This window comes from Coffea eugenioides, chromosome 1, assembly GCF_003713205.1.
Source record: "Coffea eugenioides isolate CCC68of chromosome 1, Ceug_1.0, whole genome shotgun sequence".
NCBI classification, from domain to species: Eukaryota; Viridiplantae; Streptophyta; class Magnoliopsida; order Gentianales; family Rubiaceae; genus Coffea; species Coffea eugenioides.
Window position 1 is genome coordinate 39,334,978 of NC_040035.1, and position 21,478 is coordinate 39,356,455.

General features: G+C 34.9%; 2 protein-coding genes across 2 annotated transcripts; both read left to right on the plus strand.

Annotated features, from left to right (window-relative positions):
• The first annotated feature begins 2,997 nt into the window (after window positions 1-2,997).
• Window positions 2,998-6,038, plus strand: LOC113780451 (putative late blight resistance protein homolog R1A-3). The gene is made up of 2 exons (XM_027326253.1): window positions 2,998-3,416; window positions 3,513-6,038. Exons 1-2 carry the CDS (start codon window positions 3,011-3,013, stop codon window positions 5,855-5,857), a joined length of 2,751 nt encoding a protein of 916 aa, XP_027182054.1. The 5' UTR covers window positions 2,998-3,010; the 3' UTR covers window positions 5,858-6,038.
• A 10,875-nt stretch (window positions 6,039-16,913) lies between these two features.
• Window positions 16,914-21,113, plus strand: LOC113772307 (putative late blight resistance protein homolog R1B-23). The gene is made up of 2 exons (XM_027316902.1): window positions 16,914-18,765; window positions 18,859-21,113. Exons 1-2 carry the CDS (start codon window positions 16,914-16,916, stop codon window positions 21,111-21,113), a joined length of 4,107 nt encoding a protein of 1,368 aa, XP_027172703.1.
• Window positions 21,114-21,478: the final 365 nt, after the last annotated feature.

The window sequence follows — 21,478 nt, forward strand, 5'->3', positions numbered from 1 at the left end:
ATAGCATTCTAAAATATAAAATAATTAATGTATTAATTAAACAGGTCGCTTGTTATCCAATTAACGAGTGATGAATAGGCACCCGTTAAAGTTTGGAGCCAATTCAGGCGTCAATTATCACCATAATACTTTGACCAAAAAAAAAAGCTAGCCCTTGTTTTACAATCTAAAAATTAAAAAGTTACCCTCATTACTGAAAAAAAATGCCATGACAAGTTTAGCTCCAAATCCAATTTAGGCGCTTGAATCTGTAGTTTGCTGACTATTATATACCTGACACAATGATGAGTTTTGACCTTAGGCCGTTGTGCGCTCTTGAGAGTTAAAAAAAAAAAAAAAAAAAAAAAAACAGTAGTTGATGCAAATTGTCAAAAAAAAAAAAATGGAATTAATTTTATTTTGGTCCTCCAAATTGAATAGAAATTTTCATTTGGTCTCTCAAAATTAGAAAAATCTCAATATGGTCTTGCGAAATAGCAATAAAATTTTCAATTTGGTCCCTCAAACTGAAATAGTCTCATTTTTTGTACTCTAGAATAAAATGGAATTACAACTGTTCGTTTCCTTTTGCCAAGTGAAAAAGTTTTGGTTGGTGGTGACTTGTGAGTCCATTTCGATGGGGCTGACTGACTCGATCAGTTACTGAGGAGTAGAGGAGAAACAGTCGACAGACTTCCGGAGATAGAGAAATCTCAGACAAAATACTGGAACCGGACTCATGGATTACAGGAGGAGGCAGCAGGACAGCAAGTCTTGCCCTGAAATAATCTTAGACAAGCTGCAGTTGCTGGGGGACGAGGGTGTTTTCTCCAAGGATGATAGTAGTTTCAGGATGCTGAAGCGGGACTTAGAAGAACTGAAAGACTTTATCCCGAATGCGAGGGCATTGGAGGATTCCTTTTTCAGCCTTCTAGAATTTGTTCTTCCAAATGGGCAGCAGTTTTACTCTTATTTTGGATTAGATCAGGAATTTTCCCGCTTCCACTTGATTGGAGAAGACTCTAGTTTACGGGATTTTCTGAAGAATTTTATGCAACAGGTCAGATGCCTTGAAGAGTCTGTTCATCGAAGTAGGAAGCTGTTTTCCCCTTTTCATGTTGGAGAAGCCTCTACTTTTCGAGATATTCTAAAGAATTTTAGGCAAGATATCGGATGCCTTGAAGCTTCTATTCATCAAAATTGGAAGGTCTTTTACTTTCTTCTTCTTAAGGATGGATTGCCCCCCACTGGAGACTCTTGTTTTCGAGAAAGTCTAGAGAATTTGAGGCAGCAAATCAGACATCTTTGTAAAGAGCTGTGGAATTCCATGGTGCAATTCTTTTCAGAGTCCACAGAGATATATTCGAAGCTGCTTTTGGAGCATGGCTGGACTGGTGAATGGTATTCCAGTATCTTGGATCGCTTACGAGGAGAGCATTCTTCTTGGACATATGAATTAATGAGATTATTCAACTCATTCCGAGAGAAGTTCTGCTGTTTTCTCCGCGTTGCCAGACTCCGTGATTCAAGACTTGGTCTGGTCGTGGCTCTTTTTGAAAGGGACCTAAAAGCATTGACCGTTTCAAGTGACTGTCTCTGGAAGCGGACGGAAGGCAAGAGTAAAATTAATGAGCAAAATGTAGTTGTGGCTTTATTTGCAACACATCTTTGTTTTTTGTTATTCAGAGGTGATAATCAAGTATTTGATGGAACTGATAGTTGTTTGTCTACCAATACAATTACTTGCATTGATTCAATCTTAGATTTCTGCAAGGATGATCATGCTTTGAATGAGCTCAACGTAGAGTTAAGGCTGGTGAAAACATTTTTCCTTTGTGCAAGGAAATTGTGTAATCCCTCAAAGACTGGACTTCTTGAAGATTCTGTTAATGAAAATGGGCAGCAGTTCTACTCTTTTCTTCTCCAGTTAGAGGATGGATTGCACCCCAGAGAATTGGCTGGAGCTGCCTCTAATTTTAGAAGGATTCTAAAGAATTGTAGGCAAAAGATCAGTAAAATGTACGTCGAGATGTTGGACTCCTTGCTAAAATCTGTCTCTCAGGGCCGTGACAGGTATGACTATTGCAACAACAGTCATAAGTCATATCTGGAGAGCTTTTTGGAATCCAGTTCTCCTTCGAGAGATGAATTCTTGGAATTCTTCTATCTTCTCCTAGAGAATCTTGAGGATATTGTCATCTGGGGTGAAGCCTGTGATTCAAGACTTGCAAAATTGTTTGAACCGCTTCAAGAGAAGCTAGTGTTCCTTAAAAATTTCATTCTCTTTGCCAGTTTGCAAGGCAAGCCCAAGAGGAATCTCTTGGAGCACTGTGCAGTTGTGGCTTTATCTGCAGCACATCTTTCTTACATTTGTTGGTCTTCAAAATATGACAATCAAGTGCTTGACGGATTAGGCCTAAAGATTTCAGAACTAATAGACAAGATCAAGCCAGCTGACCACCGAGCCCTTCTCACATATATCCGCGTCGTTGAATCTGGATCAACATCCCCCACTCTGTCTACCAAGAAGGATATAATTATAGTGGGTGAATTTGTAGATTCTCTTCTAGCTCATCTTTGGGAGCTACTACTAAATTGTCCTTCCTGTTTAATGGTATCTTTGAAACATCAATTGCGGATGCTCTATGAGGAACTGCGATTCTTGAGAAACATTCTCACTAAGGAGAAGTGTGATTGGGTAGATGAAAGAATCAAGGATCTTGTTGGAGCTCTGGTCAATGATGCTGGGATTATAATTTTTTCACTTTATCAGAGCAACATTCGAGAAGCTTCAGCCAAGAAAATAGATATGCAGCTTTTTTGTTTGCTGGAGAAGATTAAGATTATTAAGGCAGAAGTTGAGGAAAAGTATCCTGTAGTGTCAAATTTTAACTGCCTTGCAACTAATGCACTGGGGCTTATCGATCTTCTCCAAGAAAAACTAAAGGAAGTAGCAAGCTATGAAGTTGATCCTCTATTTTCTTTTGCAGAGGATAGAGTTCACCTCTTAAGGTCATACTTGAAGAATGCCATGGAGCAGCACAACAAGGATGCAAACCCCCAAGCACAAACAATCCAAGATTTGTTGTTCCTGAAATCATTCTTGGAAAACAATTTGGAGCAGCACACAGAGAAGGAAAAGCTTCATATTCAAACGATGCAAGATGGTCTTGTATTCTTAAGGTCATTCTTGGAGAACAACAGGGACCAACGCAACCACCTTGAAGAGCTCCAAGCTCTTAGAAGTCGTATTGTGGAAGTGGCACACAAGACAGAGTTTGTTATTGACTCCTTGATAGTAGGAGATGTATCATTTTATTCTCTAATGTTGTTTGACAAAGTCACAGAAGAAATTAAGCTTCTTAAAACCAAGACATGGGAGTTTGACTGCATCAAAGCCCAGAAGCCCGCCAATAGTTCGAGGGATGTGCCACAAGGTAGTATCTCACAATATTTGAAAAAGATGATGATATTAGCTGTCCAGATTTTGTTAATGATCTTTCATTCTCTATGTAATTTTTTCAAAACAACAGGAAGCAAGTGGACTGGAGCATTCCACCAGGTGCCATCACAGGGTAATATCTCAACCATTCATAAAACTTCAGTATATCTGAAGGATCAGGAGCAAGCAATTATCGATCAACTTATAGGAGGATCAATGCAGTTGGACATCATTTCCATTGTGGGCATGCCTGGACTAGGTAAGACGTTTCTGGCCCAAAGAGTCTACCATGATCCATCAATTGCATCTCACTTCCATATTCTTGCATGGTGTTGTATCTCTCAAGTATATTGCAAGAAAGATCTGTTGCTTGTGATTTTGGGTTGCATTGATCCAAAAGCTGAATACTCAGATATGGATGAAGATGATTTAGCTCACAAACTTTGTAATCACTTGAGGAAACAGAAGTATCTCATAGTTTTAGATGATGTGTGGGATATTGAGGCATGGAATGCATTGAAAATATCTTTCCCAGATTATGCCAATGGAAGCAGAATTATATCAACGAGTCGGCATCATGGAATTACCGGTAAACCTCACCATCTTCGGCCACTTGATGAAGAAGAAAGCTGGGAGTTACTAAAGAAGAAGCTGTCAATTACCATAGAAGGTGGTTATCCTGTAGAACTAAGTGTTCTTGGGAGGCAAATAGCAAAAAACTGTAATGGACTGCCTCTATCAATCGTCATCATATCTGGAATTCTCGGGACTCTAGATCAAGGTCGTTGGGGAGAGGTAGCAGAAAGGCTTGACTCAAACAGCAAGATTGGTGCCACAGAGCAATGCAAGAGTATATTAGAGCTGAGTTACATACATCTACCTGACCATTTGAAGCCATGCCTTCTTTACTTCAGTGCATTTAGGGAAGACCAAGAAATTTCTGTAAAGAGGTTGATGTGGCTGTGGATCGCCGAAGGATTTGTACGAAAGAAGGAATCAGAGTGCCCTGAAAAATTAGCAGAAGGCTATTTAATAGCTCTAATTAACAGAAGCTTGGTTATGGAGGGGCAAAAAAGATCCATTGGCGGGGTCAAGACATGCCACATTCATGATTTGTTGCATGTCTTTTGTTTGGGAAAAGCTAAAGATAAAAAATTTCTACATTTGATACAAGGATGTGACGGATTTCTTAATTTTGATGAACCACACTACCTATATCGGTTATCCATTCACTCTCAGCCAAAGCATGTTGCGAAGTCAAAGATACTTTGTCCCCATGTACGCTCTCTATTACATTCTTCTTGTGGTATTGGGAGCCGTGGAGTATCATACACCTTATCCTTTGTTTGTCACCTGAAACTTCTTCAAGTGTTGGATTTGGAACAAATTAATCTTGGTTTTACTTTCCTATGTGAATTAGGGTTGCTCATTCAGTTGAGGTACTTGGCTGTTTCAGGTTGGATCAAATACATCCCACCCTCACTGGAAAACCTCTCGAATTTGGAAACGTTTTGTGTGACAACATATTATTCTGATTTTGTTCTTTCATCGTTGGAAGAAATTTTTTGGATATTGCAGAAATTGAGGCATCTACAAGTACGTGGTGCTTTGATTGATCTTAGGTTGGCAAAGGAAAATCCTGAAAGCTCCTGTATGTTATACAATTTACACACGTTTTCCACTCCAAAGCTTTATCTTGGGCAAAGCATGGAAAAGATGATGATGAAGTTTCCAAATATCCGCAGACTGAAATGCTGTCTGCTACAATCAGAGGAATCTTCTAGTGAGAGCACAAGGATCGTGGCAATGGAGTCTCTGAGTCAGCTAGAATCACTAAAGCTGCTACTGGGTAAAGTTCCTGCAAATTGTATCAAATTTCATCTCCCCTTGAATCTGAAAAAGTTGACACTGGAGGACTTCTCATGGAGTGTAATTTGCACAATCAGAAAGCTACCCAATCTTGAGGCTCTCAAATTAATCCGACAAGCAGATGGGGAAAAGGAATGGGACATGGGAGACATTGAATACATGGAAGAAGAGGAAATCTTCCCTAAACTCAAGTTCTTGAAATTGGAATCCTTGAAGATGGTCAGGTGGATGGGTTCAGGAGAGCATTTTCCCAGTCTTGAGAGATTAATTTTGGTGGGTTGCGCGGAATTGGAAGAGCTCCCTTCTTGTTTGTGGGAAACTTTTACTCTTCAATTGATTGAGGTGCATGGATGTCTATACTCTGCTGGAGATTCAGTTCGGGACATTAAGAAACAACAGATGGATTATGGAAACATGGATCTGAAAATCCTTATCTCGGAAGAAGTTGACGAGTCTTCTTCATGGTCAGATGGAGATTCAGACGGATGGTTACCAGAAGAAATTGAGGAGTCTTCTTCATCGTCGGAAATTCACACAGATGATCAGGCAAACGATCATCTGCCATAAGCGTTATTATCTTCTGTATGCTTCTGTTTACATTGATGTCATATTTGTCGTTGTACGGCATAAATAAGTTGCTATGTAGTAATGGCAAATTAGTGTACTGTTTGATTAAATTGATTGTTTAAATATTGAGGATGGATATACTAATGATTTGTTCCAGATGCTTACACTTGCATCTCAAGTATCCGTGAAACTTAGATGATGGAATATGAACTTACCTTAGTGAGTTATATGTAAAAGACATGTTTCATCTGGAAAATGGGAATGCAGAATCTGATACGATCTTGAACTTGGGCTTATTCAGTTAGTCAAGTGTGTTGTGTCATGAGATTCAGATTTTATTTTTTTTAAACTCAGAATTCGAACTTTGAACCTGACAGAAGGGAGAACTCTGAGAGTGCTAAGCATTTCTCTAGTCACTGGGCAAACCCCTGTGGTTACAAGTGTGATGGTACGTGCTACAGGGGTATATTCTGTGTTCTGCTATGCATTTAGCTTGTACCCAAACTGTTCTGCAAATTAACTACTGGGGTGATTACCTTTTTAAGTACTTTTCAGAGTTTCTTCTAGGGGATTACCATTAAGTGCTTTTTGGAGTTTCAATATTCTTGATTCGAGTATTAAAGACCATCTTTCTTTTGCATCTGAGCAGTATCTAGCCACGAATATCTAGCTGGGCAAAAGAAAATGCCAACTTACACTGATTAGGTACATCTTGCCAGATAACAAATCTTATTTTCAGGTTGAGATTGTTAGTGAATTCCTATATATTTCAAGGACAAATTTTCAAGTTTTTAACATAAGAAACGGCTCAACATTAAGTTTTTAAGTTTTAGGATTACATTCAAGAAGAGCTCAAGATGGAGTTTGTTTACGATTACATGTTTCATTTATTGAATGAATATGCAAAGCTTTTGAGGTTTGAGCCAAAAATCCCAGAAGGAGCAATGGAAATATGTTCAGAAACAATGGCTTGCCATTCAGATGGTACGGAAAAGAAGTTCATGTTGGAGTCTTTGGTGAAGAGTCCATCCGATAATACTCCATGCACTCTGCCCCCTCCTTATGAACCTCGCGTTCTTGGAGCCTTTCTCAGAAAAAAAGCTAATTCAATCCGGCAAGTGGAGACCTGGGAAAACAATTTCTATGAGAGCCTTGAAAATGGTAGCAAGAGCAAAAAACTTCCTAGGCTGACAGGCTTGGAGCTCTTTTTTTTTTTTTGGTCTTTAATCTCTTTTCGAGGCCTCATATTGATTATTCTTATGGCCTTGAGAGAACACCGGCACAAAACTGCAAGTCAAAATATTACAATTTCTTTTGAGATGGTACTATATATACTAACAAAAAAGAGAACTATTTTTTTTGTTTTAATTAGCTTATTACCAATCTCTACTTAATAATTCAGTAGAAAGCAGTGATTAATGACTAGTTAATCCTAATCTTGTACAAATATTTCTTTCTTTTTTTTTTTTTGCTATACATGTAGAAGAAGTTGTATATTTTATAGGTTTTTTTTTTTTATGGATAGCCAATGAGCATTTATTAATATACCTTTAACTCTTTATTAGTGAATTCCTATAAAATTTTCATTTGACAAATTTTCAAGGGCTTTTAGAGTGTAAATGCAAGACTATATTTCACACGTTAATAGCAGCTTTGAGTAATTGTGACCATCTTTACCTAAAGCATTACTTAGTATTTGTCAATCCTGAGAGGAGAAATAAATAATTCTGAATTTGTAGCCTTTACTAATTTCTCAGCAATACAAGTGGGTAACATTATAATCACCATTTTGTTTTTTGCCTCTTAATTTTAGATTACGTACGTTGATCTGTAGGTTAATGTTAATTAATAAATCATTTTCTTATTCGAATATTTTCCCCCTTATTCAACATTAAAAGTTTTAAGTTAGAGACAAAATATTGCCTTCAAGCTTCTTTATTGATTTTCAAGTGTGACTTCACTTAAAGTTATACTACATAGAAAGAGTTTCGTTCTTTACTTGTTATTCAATAATTAAAGAATACGCCTTGAGTCTGGAAATCTTTTAGAAAATCGAAAGCAGCCCAAAACTTTTTTGTCGAGGGATATGTTTAGTTTGAGGAGAATGATTAGAGACATATATACAAATTTACTCTTAACTTAATGTTTACACATTTCAAGGTTTTCTTGACAAGATTCCTTTATTTGCAAGTTCTTGAATAGCTTTAGAATTGGAGTACAAATGAGCCTAATCATAGCCACACCAAATCTCTCTAGTGTGTAATTTGTTTGTTTATTTTAACGGGATTGAAATCATATTTAAATCTAGACTTGTTTATTAAATGAATCAAACATGACTGAGCTTTGATTCTATTGATTTCAAAAAATTTGAATTATTTACATATAAATTTTAAATCTTATGCTAGTTGAATCAAGCCAAGAACGAAGCACTAAACACAAAAATTATATTCATGTTTGGCTTAATTAATTGGTGAAGAAAATAAACGAGCTCTGACAAAGTCGGGCTTTGAAAAAAAAAACATCTAAAATAGGTATATGTCGACATTGAAAAAAAGCTGGAACAAGTCATCCTCGTTTGTGTGCATTTCCTACTCTATTTTGGCCCCTCCACCAAATTGGCAAGACTTCAAACTTTAATGTTTTAATAATACACCTTTTTTTGAAAAAAGAAAAAAATTCAACTGCTGTGTGCATGATTTCTTTCTCTTGATTCGTAAATGCTTCCTCCACTCGAGATCGTAGTACTAGAATAATGGTCCTCTATTGTTGGAATAGTGTTTTCACTTTTCAGTGGTTGTGAGTCTTGATCGACAAAATCCCCGCTTTATACATAACTTTAGTTAAAAACTAATAAATAAAAAGTCAATTAAAAAATTATTGCTAAATATAGAAGGTAAAAACTAATAAATAACACCCACAAAATTTGGGATGAACATGGACTAAAAGGTATTAGGGCTAAAGAACAAAACTTCAGCCAAAATTTGGAAATACATACGATATAACAGTCAGAAATCAAGTTTAAACATAAAACTTGAAATCAAGTCGGCTAATCCACGTTTCATAGTGGATTAATGAGTTAGTGGGTTACTAAGTTCGGTTGGGTAACCTAGACATCAAAAGGACCAAACCTCCATTATGTGGAAGAGTTTAAAGTATATCAAGATCAATGACTTATTGTCATTTAGATTTTCCTAAGTGCTCCATCTTAATAACAATATACCTTCATTTACACAATCTTCACGTTTGATATTCCTTCTTTTTTCTGTTTAAATTAATTTACCCAACTTTTACCATTTAACTTTTTCCCTCTATTTATTTGTTCAAAAGCAATTTTTCGTTCATTGCACTTACCATTTTTAACTCTATTTCTTCTTTTGTTTAAATATGATTTAGCCAACTTTTTCCTTTTCTTTTTCAACAAAAAACACCATTATCATCTTAGAACCATAGAGAAACTCAAGATTTCTTGGTTATTTGTGATTATTTATGTAGTGGAATAACTCACTGATGTAATTGCTCAATTTAAAAAATTCATGTAAAGATTGTGTAAATGCATCAAAAGACCCTTTTTTTTTTTTTTTTTTTGCTTAATCATTGATAGTTGGGGTAGCCATCAAATTTACAAATTATAAGAATAAATGTTGGGTAAATTATATTTAAAAAAGAATAAAAAAATGTAAATGCAATAAGGAAAAAATTGCTTTTGAACAAATAAAGAGAAGGGAAAAAAATTAAATGGCAAAAATTGGGTAAATTACTAAAGAGAAAAAAAGAAAAAGCAAACGTGAAAATTGTGTGAATGCAAGTACATTGTTATTACAATAAAATATTTAAGAAAGTTTATGTGGCAATAAATCATTGGGTGCCTAAAAAGCCCCAAAGCAGAATGATTTTGATATACTTTAAAGTTTAAACTATGTGTGTGAAATTCAAACCTTTAAAGTAAAATAAACTTGAAGCAAACTTGTTATTAAGGTTTGCTTATAAATCTTGGTTCATTTGTCTAAAAATGTTTAATATACAAACCAAACTTGATAGAAGACTAAAAGCTAAGGAAAGGAAAATGCTAACGAAGCTTAACTTGCTCTGTGTCATGAAGAAAAGTAACCATAACTATTCTTTAAGCTGAAAGTTTCTTTTCTTTTTCAAGCCTAAACGTATCATGATTCATTCACATTTGATCTAGCTCGGTAAAATGTAAATAAAATATTTGAATCCAAAATGGGGTGAAAGATGCTTATCTCTAAGTATCACATTTCAAAAATTTTATAGTCTAATTACTTTCTTAAGGAGAATATTTTGAAACGTAAATGAGTAAAAATGAGAAAATCACAAAACTATACAAGATAGAGGCTACTGCCTTCGAAGGACAGATGGGCTAAGATGGGCAACAATTTTTATTTTGAAGTTGAGGTTGTTTGTTGTACATTTATCCTTGTATTAGTCAAGTCTGAATAAAAGGGAGGAAAAAACATTTCACTTGATAGATTTTCAATGACTTTTAGTGTAAATGCAAGACTATGATTCACACGTTAACAGCAGAATTAAGTAATTAAGAGCATCTTACCTAATGAATTAAATAAATCTCAACTTATAGCCTCCGGGTTTCAACCAACATCGCCCTCATTGGCTTGTGCTAATGATAGGTGACTCTTGTGTTTTTTTCTTTTCATAATTGCAGATTAAGATGATTCCTATGTCAATGTTTAATTAATTAATCCATGGCTTCGACTTTAAGTTTTTGGCCAATCACAAAATGCAGCCTTCAACTTCACTGAATTTTCCTTAGCAAAAAATTCAATAAAAGTTAGAACAAGAAAAAAAAAGAAAGGCTCGAGTCCGAAAATCTTTTAGAAAAATCTGAAAGCAGCCCATAGTTACACCTTAATACTTTTTATTGACGAATTTATTCAGTTTAAGAAGAATGATCATGAGAACTACATGCAAAAATCCTTTTAACACATTGTTTTTGAAATTTCAAGGTTTTCCATAACAAGTTATCTTGATTTGCAAATTTTCCAACAGCTATTTAATAAATGATAACGCCCAAAATTTTTTTTTTAAAAAAAAAGAAACCAAAAGAATTATGGAATTGTGCTTATTCAACAAATCATCATCAACAGTTTCTTATTCCTTCAACATATAATTTCTGTCTTTTGATTAGCAAATGGTTTCACCTCCACTCAACATTATTTTAGAAAAAGTCGGTCCTCTATCATTAATTAGAGTGAAGTTGTCGGGGAATAATTACTTAATTAGTGTCTCTACTCCGCTAATGAATCCTAGTCGAGGATGATAGCATCCGAGGAAAGTCAACATTTACTTGACAATATAGAAAAAAAAATCAGAAAAATAAGATAAGTGTTATGAAACAATTAAAAGTATGGATGTCCCTTTGTATTCCCAAGAGGATTAATTCTTGATTTATGGATACATTATATATAGAAGTTACAATCCATAAATCTATTCATGTAGTGGAAGAACCGTTTCATAGGTTTCTTCATATTCTTGTAATAGTGGGTGTTTAATAGGATTGATGTTCCTTTAATCTTGTAGTACCTATATATAGAGGTACATTGACACCCTTTGGAATGAACTTTTGTATTAGTTGGAATAATAAGAATATCACTCTCCATTGCTCCACTTCTTTCTCCAATATTTCACTTGATATTATAGTACCTTATTTTATTAGTTTTATAACACGTTATCAGCACGAGTCTCTACTTCTGAGCAAAGGTGAAACACGAGACTCTGTCAAGATTCTGCTAGTGTCAAATCAACCGTTGGTTTTTTTTCGAGCAACTCTTGACTACCTATTGAGGTAAATCTCTAACCCATAAACTTATTTCAATTTCTTATGGTTAACACTTGAATGATCGCAAAATACAAGTGCTTATTGCTGAACAATCACTAAACACAAATATATACTGTTTGACATCTTTGAGGTAATATTTCTCCTTTTAATTCTACTTATTTATTTTTAGAATTATTTGTTATAAATAATTATATTCCGATGCATTGAGTTTTGGAGATGTTATTGTAGAAAATTAATTATATTTGAGGATCTACTTGTCCTTTGAAATATTTAAAGAAAAAGATTCGACCACCTGAAGATGGTCGTTCTTTAACGAAAAGATTTGACCACCAGAAGATGGTCATTATTTCAAAACTTGGTATGATAAATTTACTTATGGGTGCAAGTACACAATTTTGCTATGTTTAGAATTATTTTTTGGTTGAAAATAATATTCTCTACATATTTCTCAAATATGCTCTTGTAGTAGTAATATTGAGATAAATTTTGAGAAGTATTTTGTACTTATTGCATGCTAATTCTAGTCCATTCCCAGAAGTGAATCCGATTAAATTTCAATTTATTAGTTATGGTTGTTGCCATGACTACGATTTTGGTAAATATATATTTTACCATGACAAAAGAAAAAGTTACCACTTGAAGTGGGATAATAATGATAAGGACAAGAAAATAAAGGTCCTAAAGATAAATATCCCGAAGTACATTTGACGAATCAAAATTATAATCGCATCTTCATATGGCCAATTTCTTTAAATACCCTGAAGGTGTATGATATTTGATTTAATTTATAATAGTAATTAGCTTTTCTTCCTGAAGAAGAAATGAATGTTAAACATTTGGGATCAAAGGATTATGGTGATGATATTTGTCCCATAAGAATTATAATGACAATGATATGTGTCTCATTAATAAGTGCTACTATATACACTATATTCCAATGAGAGAGAAACACAATCTGTTGTAGTGTTTAAGTGATTGAAAACTCCAGAAGAGCCACTACTATATTTCTCCCTGTAGGAAAAAAGTTTATCATAAATAAAACACTACTTTTTATCATGTCTCGAAAAATTTATTGAATATAAATATCCGTTGAAATGGATATCAAATTGAGACACTAAATGAGACAATAATAGAGATCATGTTTAGAAATCAAATGAGATAAAGGGTAATTATACCATAATAACCATTCGAGAGAGAAATGGTTATCGATATAGTTGTCTTCATTCTCATTTGATTTATAATCATCACCTGCAGTAAATAAGAAATTTACTGATCCCAATGAATACATGATTTGACGAAAGTGAAAATATTTGAGAGCCGACAAATATTTATACATACCCCCTTTATATTATATATGGCTCCAAAAAGAAATTTAGAATTTATGTCGGGTATGAATCACTTTTTACGATTAAATATCGTAAAATATTGATGAGTGATCTATTGAATGATTTATTTATTCTGATAAGTTACGATTCCCGATAATAGGGAGAGGAAAAGATCAACCGAAAGGAAGTCATTTAAAAAAAATTAGATTTCCTCGATCCTCATACAAAATAACGTGAACTGGAAGTTCAAGAAATTATTCATTTGCTGAAAACTGCAAATCAATTGTCAGATATATTTATCGACTCCAGAAGAGCCATTAAATCAACTATTCCTGCAGGAATACTCTGGTTAAAATTGATGTCCCTGAATGACATGTACAAGTGCTACAAATAAATTTAAGGCCGGCCTATCTAAATAAGGTATAAATTGATTTCAAATAACTCCGGAGATTAAATAAATGTCATGACAAAATTCAACCTCTTGAAGAGGTTGCTCCTGAAGAGCCAACTCCTGAAGAGAATAAAATCATAGAAAATTTAATTGGAGCCTAATAAAATATAGCACTTGATATTATAGAAGTTAATGAGGATCATGAATCTAAATCGGTTGATGAATGTCGGTATAGAAATGATTGTTCAAAGTGGAAAGATACAATCCAATCTGAATTGGATTTATTGGTTAAAAGAAAAAGTTTTTGGACCTGTAGTCCAAACACTTGAAGGTGTAAAACTAATAGAATAAAAAGAAATGAGAAAAAAGAAATTGTGATGTATAAAGCAAGACTTGTAGCCCAAGAATTTTCACAAAGGTCTGGATTTGATTATGATGAAACGTATTCACCTGTAGTGGATGCCATCACATTTAGATATCTTATGAGTTTTGCAGTACATGAAAAATTAGATATGCGTCTAATGGACGTCGTTACTGCATATTTATATGGGAATCTTGAAAATAATATTTATATGAGAATTCCCGAAGGATTCAACATGCCTGAAGCATGCAAATCAAATTCTAAAAATATTTATTCTATTAAATTACTAAGGTCTTTGTATGACCTAAAACAATCTGGACGTATGTGGTATAACCGCCTCAATTAATGTCTGACTAAAGAAGGTTATACCAATGATCCAATATGTCCATATGTTTTTATCAAGAAAAATGGATCAAATTTTGTGATAATTGCTGTATATTGATGATCTAAATTTGATTGGAACTCCTGAAGAGATTCAAAATAATGTTGAATATTTGAAGAAGGATTTTGAGATCAAGAATTTTGGAAAAACAAAATTCTACCTTAATTTACAAATTGAGCATTTGAAAAGTGAAATTTTTGTCCACCAAACTGCATATACCCGGAAGGTATTAAAGCGGTTTTATATAGATAAGACACATACATTAAGTACCCCAATGGTCGTCAGATCATTAAATCCTAATAAGGATTCTTTTAGACCACGAGAGGAAGATGGAGAGATATTTGGTCCTGAAGTACCATATCTCAGTACAATTGGCGAAGAATATTGAAATGCGACGATTAAAAGATCTCAAATGATGTTTGCATCAGGGGGAGAAATTAATACACAAGAATAGTGTACTCTTTTTCCTTCACTAGGGTTTTTGTCCCGTTGGGTTTTTCCCTAGTAAGGTTTTAACGAGGCATATTCTTTGTGTAATGGACATCCAAGGGGGAGTGTTATGAAACAATTAAAAGTATGGATGTCCCTTTGTATTCCCAAGAGGATTAATTCTTGATTTATGGATACATTATGTATAGAAGTTACAATCCATAAATCTATTCATGTAGTGGAAGAACCGTTTCATAGGTTTCTTCATATTCTTGTAATAGTGGGTGTTTAATAGGATTGATGTTCCTTTAATCTTGTAGTACCTATATATAGAGGTACATTGACACCCTTTGGAATGAACTTTTGCATCAGTTGGAATAATAAGAATATCACTCTCCATTGCTCCACTTCTTTCTCTACTTCTTTCTCCAATATTTCACTTGATATTATAGTACCTTATTTTATTAATTTTATAACAATAAGCGCTATACTATTCTATGCCTTTAGGACACCGGATTAAAAAAAAAAAAAGGGATAATTACAGAAACCTCCCCTGAGATTTTTGACATTTGGACTGACCCCCCTGTGGTTTGAAAAATTACACTGACCTCCCCTGAGTGAGGTTACTAATCCTTTGCAAATTTAGTCCAAACGATTAAAATATTATTTTATGGAGTGAAATTAGAATTTTGTACCAGATTTGCCATTTGTGTTACATGTCCAATGAATAACAAAGTATTATAAATCAATTAACAATTAATAAACTTTAAAGAGTATAATTTATGGGCAAACACGTATTAGTATTAGTTATTACTCATTTAAAGTACCGGCTCTTTACGGGTATTTTACTTTCAAACATTTAATTTATGATAAATATATCAATATTTGTAAGTAAAATTCAAAAAATGTTACAGTAATATTCTTGCAAAAAGAAAATCGGTAGGTTATTTATTTAATATAAATTAAATATTAAAAAAAAGAAATGACCCATAAAGTATTAATTCTTTATGACTTTTATCCATTATATGAGTAAAGTATTCGCTCTTTATATGCATTTTATTCTGAATCATTTAATTTATGTTAAATACATAAAAGTTTGTGACTAAAATTGAAAAAGTATTATATTAATATTTTTACGGAAGAAAAATTGGTAGGTTTTGTATTTAACAAAAATTCAATATTTGAAAGTAAATACAAATCTGTATTTGAGCGTAACTACTTATATTAAATTAAATATTTGAAAGTAAAATACCCGTAAAGAGCCGGTACTTTAAATAGTTACCGGCTCTTTATGGGCAAACACGCATTATTCATTTAAAGTGCCGCTCTTTAAGGGTATTTTACTTTCAAATATTTAATTCATGATAAATATATCAATGTTTGTAAGTAAAATTTAAAAAGTGTTACAGTAATATTCTTGCAAAAAGGAAATCGGTAGGTTATTTATTTAATATAAATTAAATATTTTTTTTAAAAGAAATGGCCCATAAAGCATTGATTCTTTATGACTTTCATCCATTACATGAGTAAAGTATTGGCTCTTTATGGACATTTTATTCTGAATCATTTAATTTATGTTAAATACATAAATGTTTGTAACTAAACTTAACAAAGTATTATATTAATATTTTTACGGAAGAGAGATTGGTAGTTTTTGCATTTAACAAAAATTAAATATTTGAAAGTAAATATAAATCTGTATTTGAGCGTAAATATTTGTATTAAATTAAATGTTTGAAAGTAAAATACTCGTAAAAAGCCGGTACTTTAAATGAGTAATGTGTGTTTGCCCATAAATTATACTCTTTAAAATTTATTAATTGTTAATTGATTTATAGTACTTTGTTATTCATTGGACATGTATTACAAAGGACAAATTTGGTACAAAATTATAATTTCACTCCCTAAAACAATATTTTAATCGTTTGGACTAAATTTGCAAAGGATTAGTAACCTCAGGGGAGGTCAGTGTAATTTTTCAAACCACAGGGGAGGTCAGTGCAAATGTCGGAAACCTCAGGGGAGGTTTCTGCAATTATCCCAAAAAAAGGGTAGGCTCGATGTTACTTTCTTTGCAAAATTATGAATTTTTTAAGCTTTTCGGGGTGCTTGTTTAAAAATAAACAATTAGATAAATTGTGTTGTTTGATAGTAATATTTCAAACTTTGAAAAGTTCATTTACACTTTGATCATATAAGGTTGATTTAAATATTTTTTATAAATTGTTTTTTTACTCAATTAATGAATAATGTATTAGTACTGGTGTTTTGAAAGCCACCAAATCATTTCATTGAGAGGTAGAAACAAACAATCACTCACTGAAAGGGTAGAGAGAGAAATCTGAGAATAGGGATGTCTAAAACAACAAGGCACATGGAGTTGATGACTTGCATTGATTCCATCTTAGATAAACTGCGGCTGTTGGTTCCCCAGGGTGATCTCTGCAAGTATGATCGTGCTTTGAATGAGCTGAAGGTGGAGCTTGGGCTAGTGAAAACATTCCTTCTGTGTCAGTGGAAATTGGGATATTCCGGGGGTGACTTGGAAGATTCTGTTCATAAAAATGGGCAGCAGTTTTACTCTCTTCTTCTTCGATTCAAGGATGATGGATTGTCCCCCAGCGACTTGGCTGGATCAGCTTCAACTTTTGGAGATATTCTAAAGAGTTCTAAGCAACAAATCAGGAGATCCTATGTCTGTGATTCCGATTCCTTACTGAAATCCGTTGATGAGGATAGAATCCGACGGAATACAAGAGATTTTGAGACAGACGGTTTCAGGAGGTATAATTGGGACAGGAAAATGTATCCCAGTATGTTGGATCGCTTATTGGCATCCAGTTCTTCTTTGACAGATGAGTTCATGGAATTCTTCCACTCCTTGCTAGAGAATTTTGTGGATATTCTCAATTGGGGTGAAGCCTACGATTCGGAACTTGAAAAGCTGTTGGAGCCCTTGCAAGAGAAGCTAGTATTCCTCAAAAATTTCACTCTCTTTGCCAGGTCGCAAGGCAAGCAGGAGCGGAAACTTATGGAGCACAGTGGAGTTGTGGCTCTGTCTGCAGCCCATCTTTGTCACAGTTGCTGGTTTTTCAGAGATGATAATGAAGTTTTTGTTGAAATCAGCTTCAAGATTGATGAAGTAAAAGATCAGATCAAGCCTGTTGTTGAGCAAGTCCGTTTGGCTTATATCAGCATCTTGGAATCTAAGTCTTCATCACTTGGGATGTCTACCAAGGCTAATATGTCTATAGTGGGGGGTTTTGTAGGTTCTCTCCTAGGTAATCTTTGGGAGTTTCTCGTAAAGTGTCCTACCTGGTTTACTTCATCTCTAAAGCATCAAATTCGGATACTCTACGAGGGACTGCAGTTCTTGAGAGGCATTTTGATGAAGCAGCAAGAGGATTATGATGGGCTTCCTGGAGGAATCAAGGATCGCATTGTGGCTGTGGTCAATGATGCTGGGATTGTAATTTTCTCACTATATCAGGACAATATCCGAGAAGCTTCAGCCATGGAAATAGATCTTAAGCTCTTTTGTTTACTGGAGAAGATCAAGCTTGTTAAGGCAGAAATTGAGAAAAAGTATCCTGCGGCATCAAGGTCCAAATTTCCTACAACCAATGCATTAGAGTTGATCGATCTTGTTCTAGAAAAGTTGAAGGAACTGGAAAGCTGTGAAGTTGATCCAATATTTTCTTTTGCAAAGGGTGGAGTTGACTTCTTAAATTCATACTTGAACAAGATCCAATGCATTAAAGTTGACCGACCTTTGGAAACATTTACATATTATGACATGCCATCCTGGATCATTGATCTGGAGAAGCAGATCCGGCTTGAAAAGCTCCGACATCAAAAGATGCAAGCTGATGCCCCATTCTTAACGTCATTCTTGGAGAATAATTTGGAGCAGCACATCAAGAATGAAAAGCACCAACTTCAGACGATGAAAGATGATCTTGTATCTTTAAGATCATTATTGGAAGGAAATGGGGAGCAACACAACCATCAGGAAGATCCCCATGCCCTTTGGAGTCGTGTCATAGAGGTTGCATTCAAGGCAGAATTTGTTATCGAATCCTTACTAGTTGAGGATATCTCATTCTACTCTCTGATGTTATTTGATGATATTGCACAAGAAATTAAGCTCGTCAAAAGTCTAGCCCAGGAAGCTACCAAGATTCCGAGGCATATGACATCACAAGGTAACATCTCAACAATAGTTGAATGGATCACAATGTTAGCACTCCATTTTTATTAATGATATTTCATTCTCTTTTTAATTTTTTTGGAAACAGTGAAAAGCAAGACGAGTGGAGCATCTTACCAGGTGTCATCATCGAGTAGTATCCCAACAGTCGATAAAGCTGAGGTGGTCTTGCAGGATGTGGAGCAAGCAATGATTGATAAACTTATAAAAGGTCTAAAGCAGCTGGACATCATCTCCGTTGTGGGCGTGGCTGGACTAGGCAAGACTTTTTTGGCACAAAGAGTTTACCGTGATCCTAGAGTTACATCTCACTTCCACATTCAGGCATGGTGTTGTATCTCCCAAACATATTGCAAGAGAGATTTGTTGCTTCAGATTTTGGCATGCATTGATCAGAAAACTCAATTTTCTGAGAAGGATGATTATCAATTGGCTCTTGAACTCCGGCAACGCTTGTTGAAACAGAAGTTTCTCATAGTTTTGGATGATGTTTGGGACATTAAAGCATGGAATGCTTTAAAATCTTCATTCCCAGAGAAAAACAATGGAAGCCGAATTCTCTTAACAAGTCGACTTACTGATATTATTGGCACACCTTATCATCTTAGGACACTTGATGAATCAGAAAGCTATGAATTACTACAGAAGAAGCTGGCAGTTATTAGAGAAGAAGGCTATTCCGAAGAACAAAATTTTCTCGGGTGGAAAATAGCAAAAACTTGTAATGGGATGCCTCTATCAATTGCCATCATATCTGGTATCCTTGCAACTCTCGATCAAGCTGGGTGGGAAGAAGTCGCAAAAATGGTGAGTTTAACTGCCATGGTTGGTGCCACAGAACAATGCAGCAGCATACTAGAGCTGAGTTATGGGCATCTGCCTGACCATTTGAAGCAATGCATTCTTTACTTTGGAGCCTTTCGAGAAGATTCAGAAATTTGTGTCCGGAGGTTGACATGGTTATGGATCGCTGAAGGATTTGTGCAGAAGAGCGGGTCGGAGTGCCCAGAGAAAATAGTAGAAGGCTATATAATGGCTCTAATCAACAGAAGCTTAGTTATGGTGGGGCAACGAAGATGCGCAGGTGAGGTCAAGACCTGCCGCATTCATGATTTGTTGCATGTCTTTTGTGTGAAAAAAGCCAAAAAACAAAATTTTCTACAATTGGTGCGAGGGTATGATGAGGATCTTACGTTTGATGAGCCGTACAACCCACGTCGATTATCTATTCAAGCTCAACCAAAGCATTTCATCAAATCTAGGATAATTTGTCCCCAAATACGCTCTCTATTATATTCATCTCGAGATTTTGGGGTCCGCCAACTCCGGTGCAATTTTGGTTTCATTTTTCTCCTGAAACTTCTTAATGTGCTAGACTTGGAAAATATTAGTCTAGGTTCAGATTTTCCGAGGGAATTATGGTCGCTTGTTCAGCTGAGGTACTTGGCAGTTCTAGGTTGGCTCAAGAATGGCATTCCATCCTCACTAGAAAAGCTCTCAAATTTGGAAACTTTTCTTGTGAGAACAAAGGATGATGTTGGTCTTTCTTTGTTGCAAGATACTCTTCTAAAGATGCAGAAATTGAGGCATCTGCATGTGTATGGTGCTTTGATTGATATTACATTGGCCAATGATAACCTTGAAAGCTCCTCCATCTTGAACAATTTAGACTCTTTTTCAACTATGAAGCTTTATCTTGGGCAAAGCATGGAAAAGATGATCAGAAAGTTTCCAAATATCCGCAGACTGAAATGCTGTCTGCTACAGTCAGAGGAATCTTCTTGTCATGGCACAAGGATTGTGGCAATGGATTTTCTGAGTCAACTAGAATCACTAAAGCTGCTTCTGGGTAAAGTGACTGCGCATCCCATCGAGTATCATCTCCCCTCGAATCTTACGAAGTTGACGCTGGAGGACTTCTCATGGAGCATAATGTCCACAATCAGAAAGCTAACAAATCTCGAGGCTCTTAAATTACTCCGACAAGCTGATGGGGTAAAGGAGTGGGACATGGAAGGCAAGGAAGAAGAGGAAATCTTCCCTAAACTCAAGTTCTTGAAATTGAAAGATTTGAGCATTGTCAAGTGGTTGGGATCAGGAGATCACTTTCCCAGTCTTGAGAGATTAATTTTGGAGTGTTGCGCGGAATTGGAAGAGCTCCCTTCTCGTTTGCAGGAAACTTTAACTCTTCAATTGATTGAGGTGCGTGGATGCCTCTTCTCTGCCGGGGATTTAGTTCGAGAGATTAAGCAACAGCAGCAGATAGACTATGGAAATCAGGATCTTAAAATCCTTATCTCAGAAGAAATTGAGGAGTCAGATGGAGATTCAGATGGATGGTGAGGGTAAACACCATCGGCTTCAAGTGCTACTATCTTCTGTATGGTTTTGCTGAGAATGGTGTAATATTTTTCGTTGTATTGCATGTATATGTTGCAATGTATCAATATCAAATGAATATCTTACTTTATAAAATTGATTATGAAAATGTCAATGATGGATATACTGCACTTTGTGCCAGATGTTTACGCTCTGCATCCTAAGCTAAAAGATTTTGTTTTCCGTTTTTTAAGATGAAGCACATTTTTGGGTCTTATATGGGATTGAAATTTGATCTAGTTCAATTCAATAAATATGAATAGAATATTTTGATCAAAAAATAGGGTGGAAGATGCTTTTCTCTAGGAATTATATATCAACACATTTTA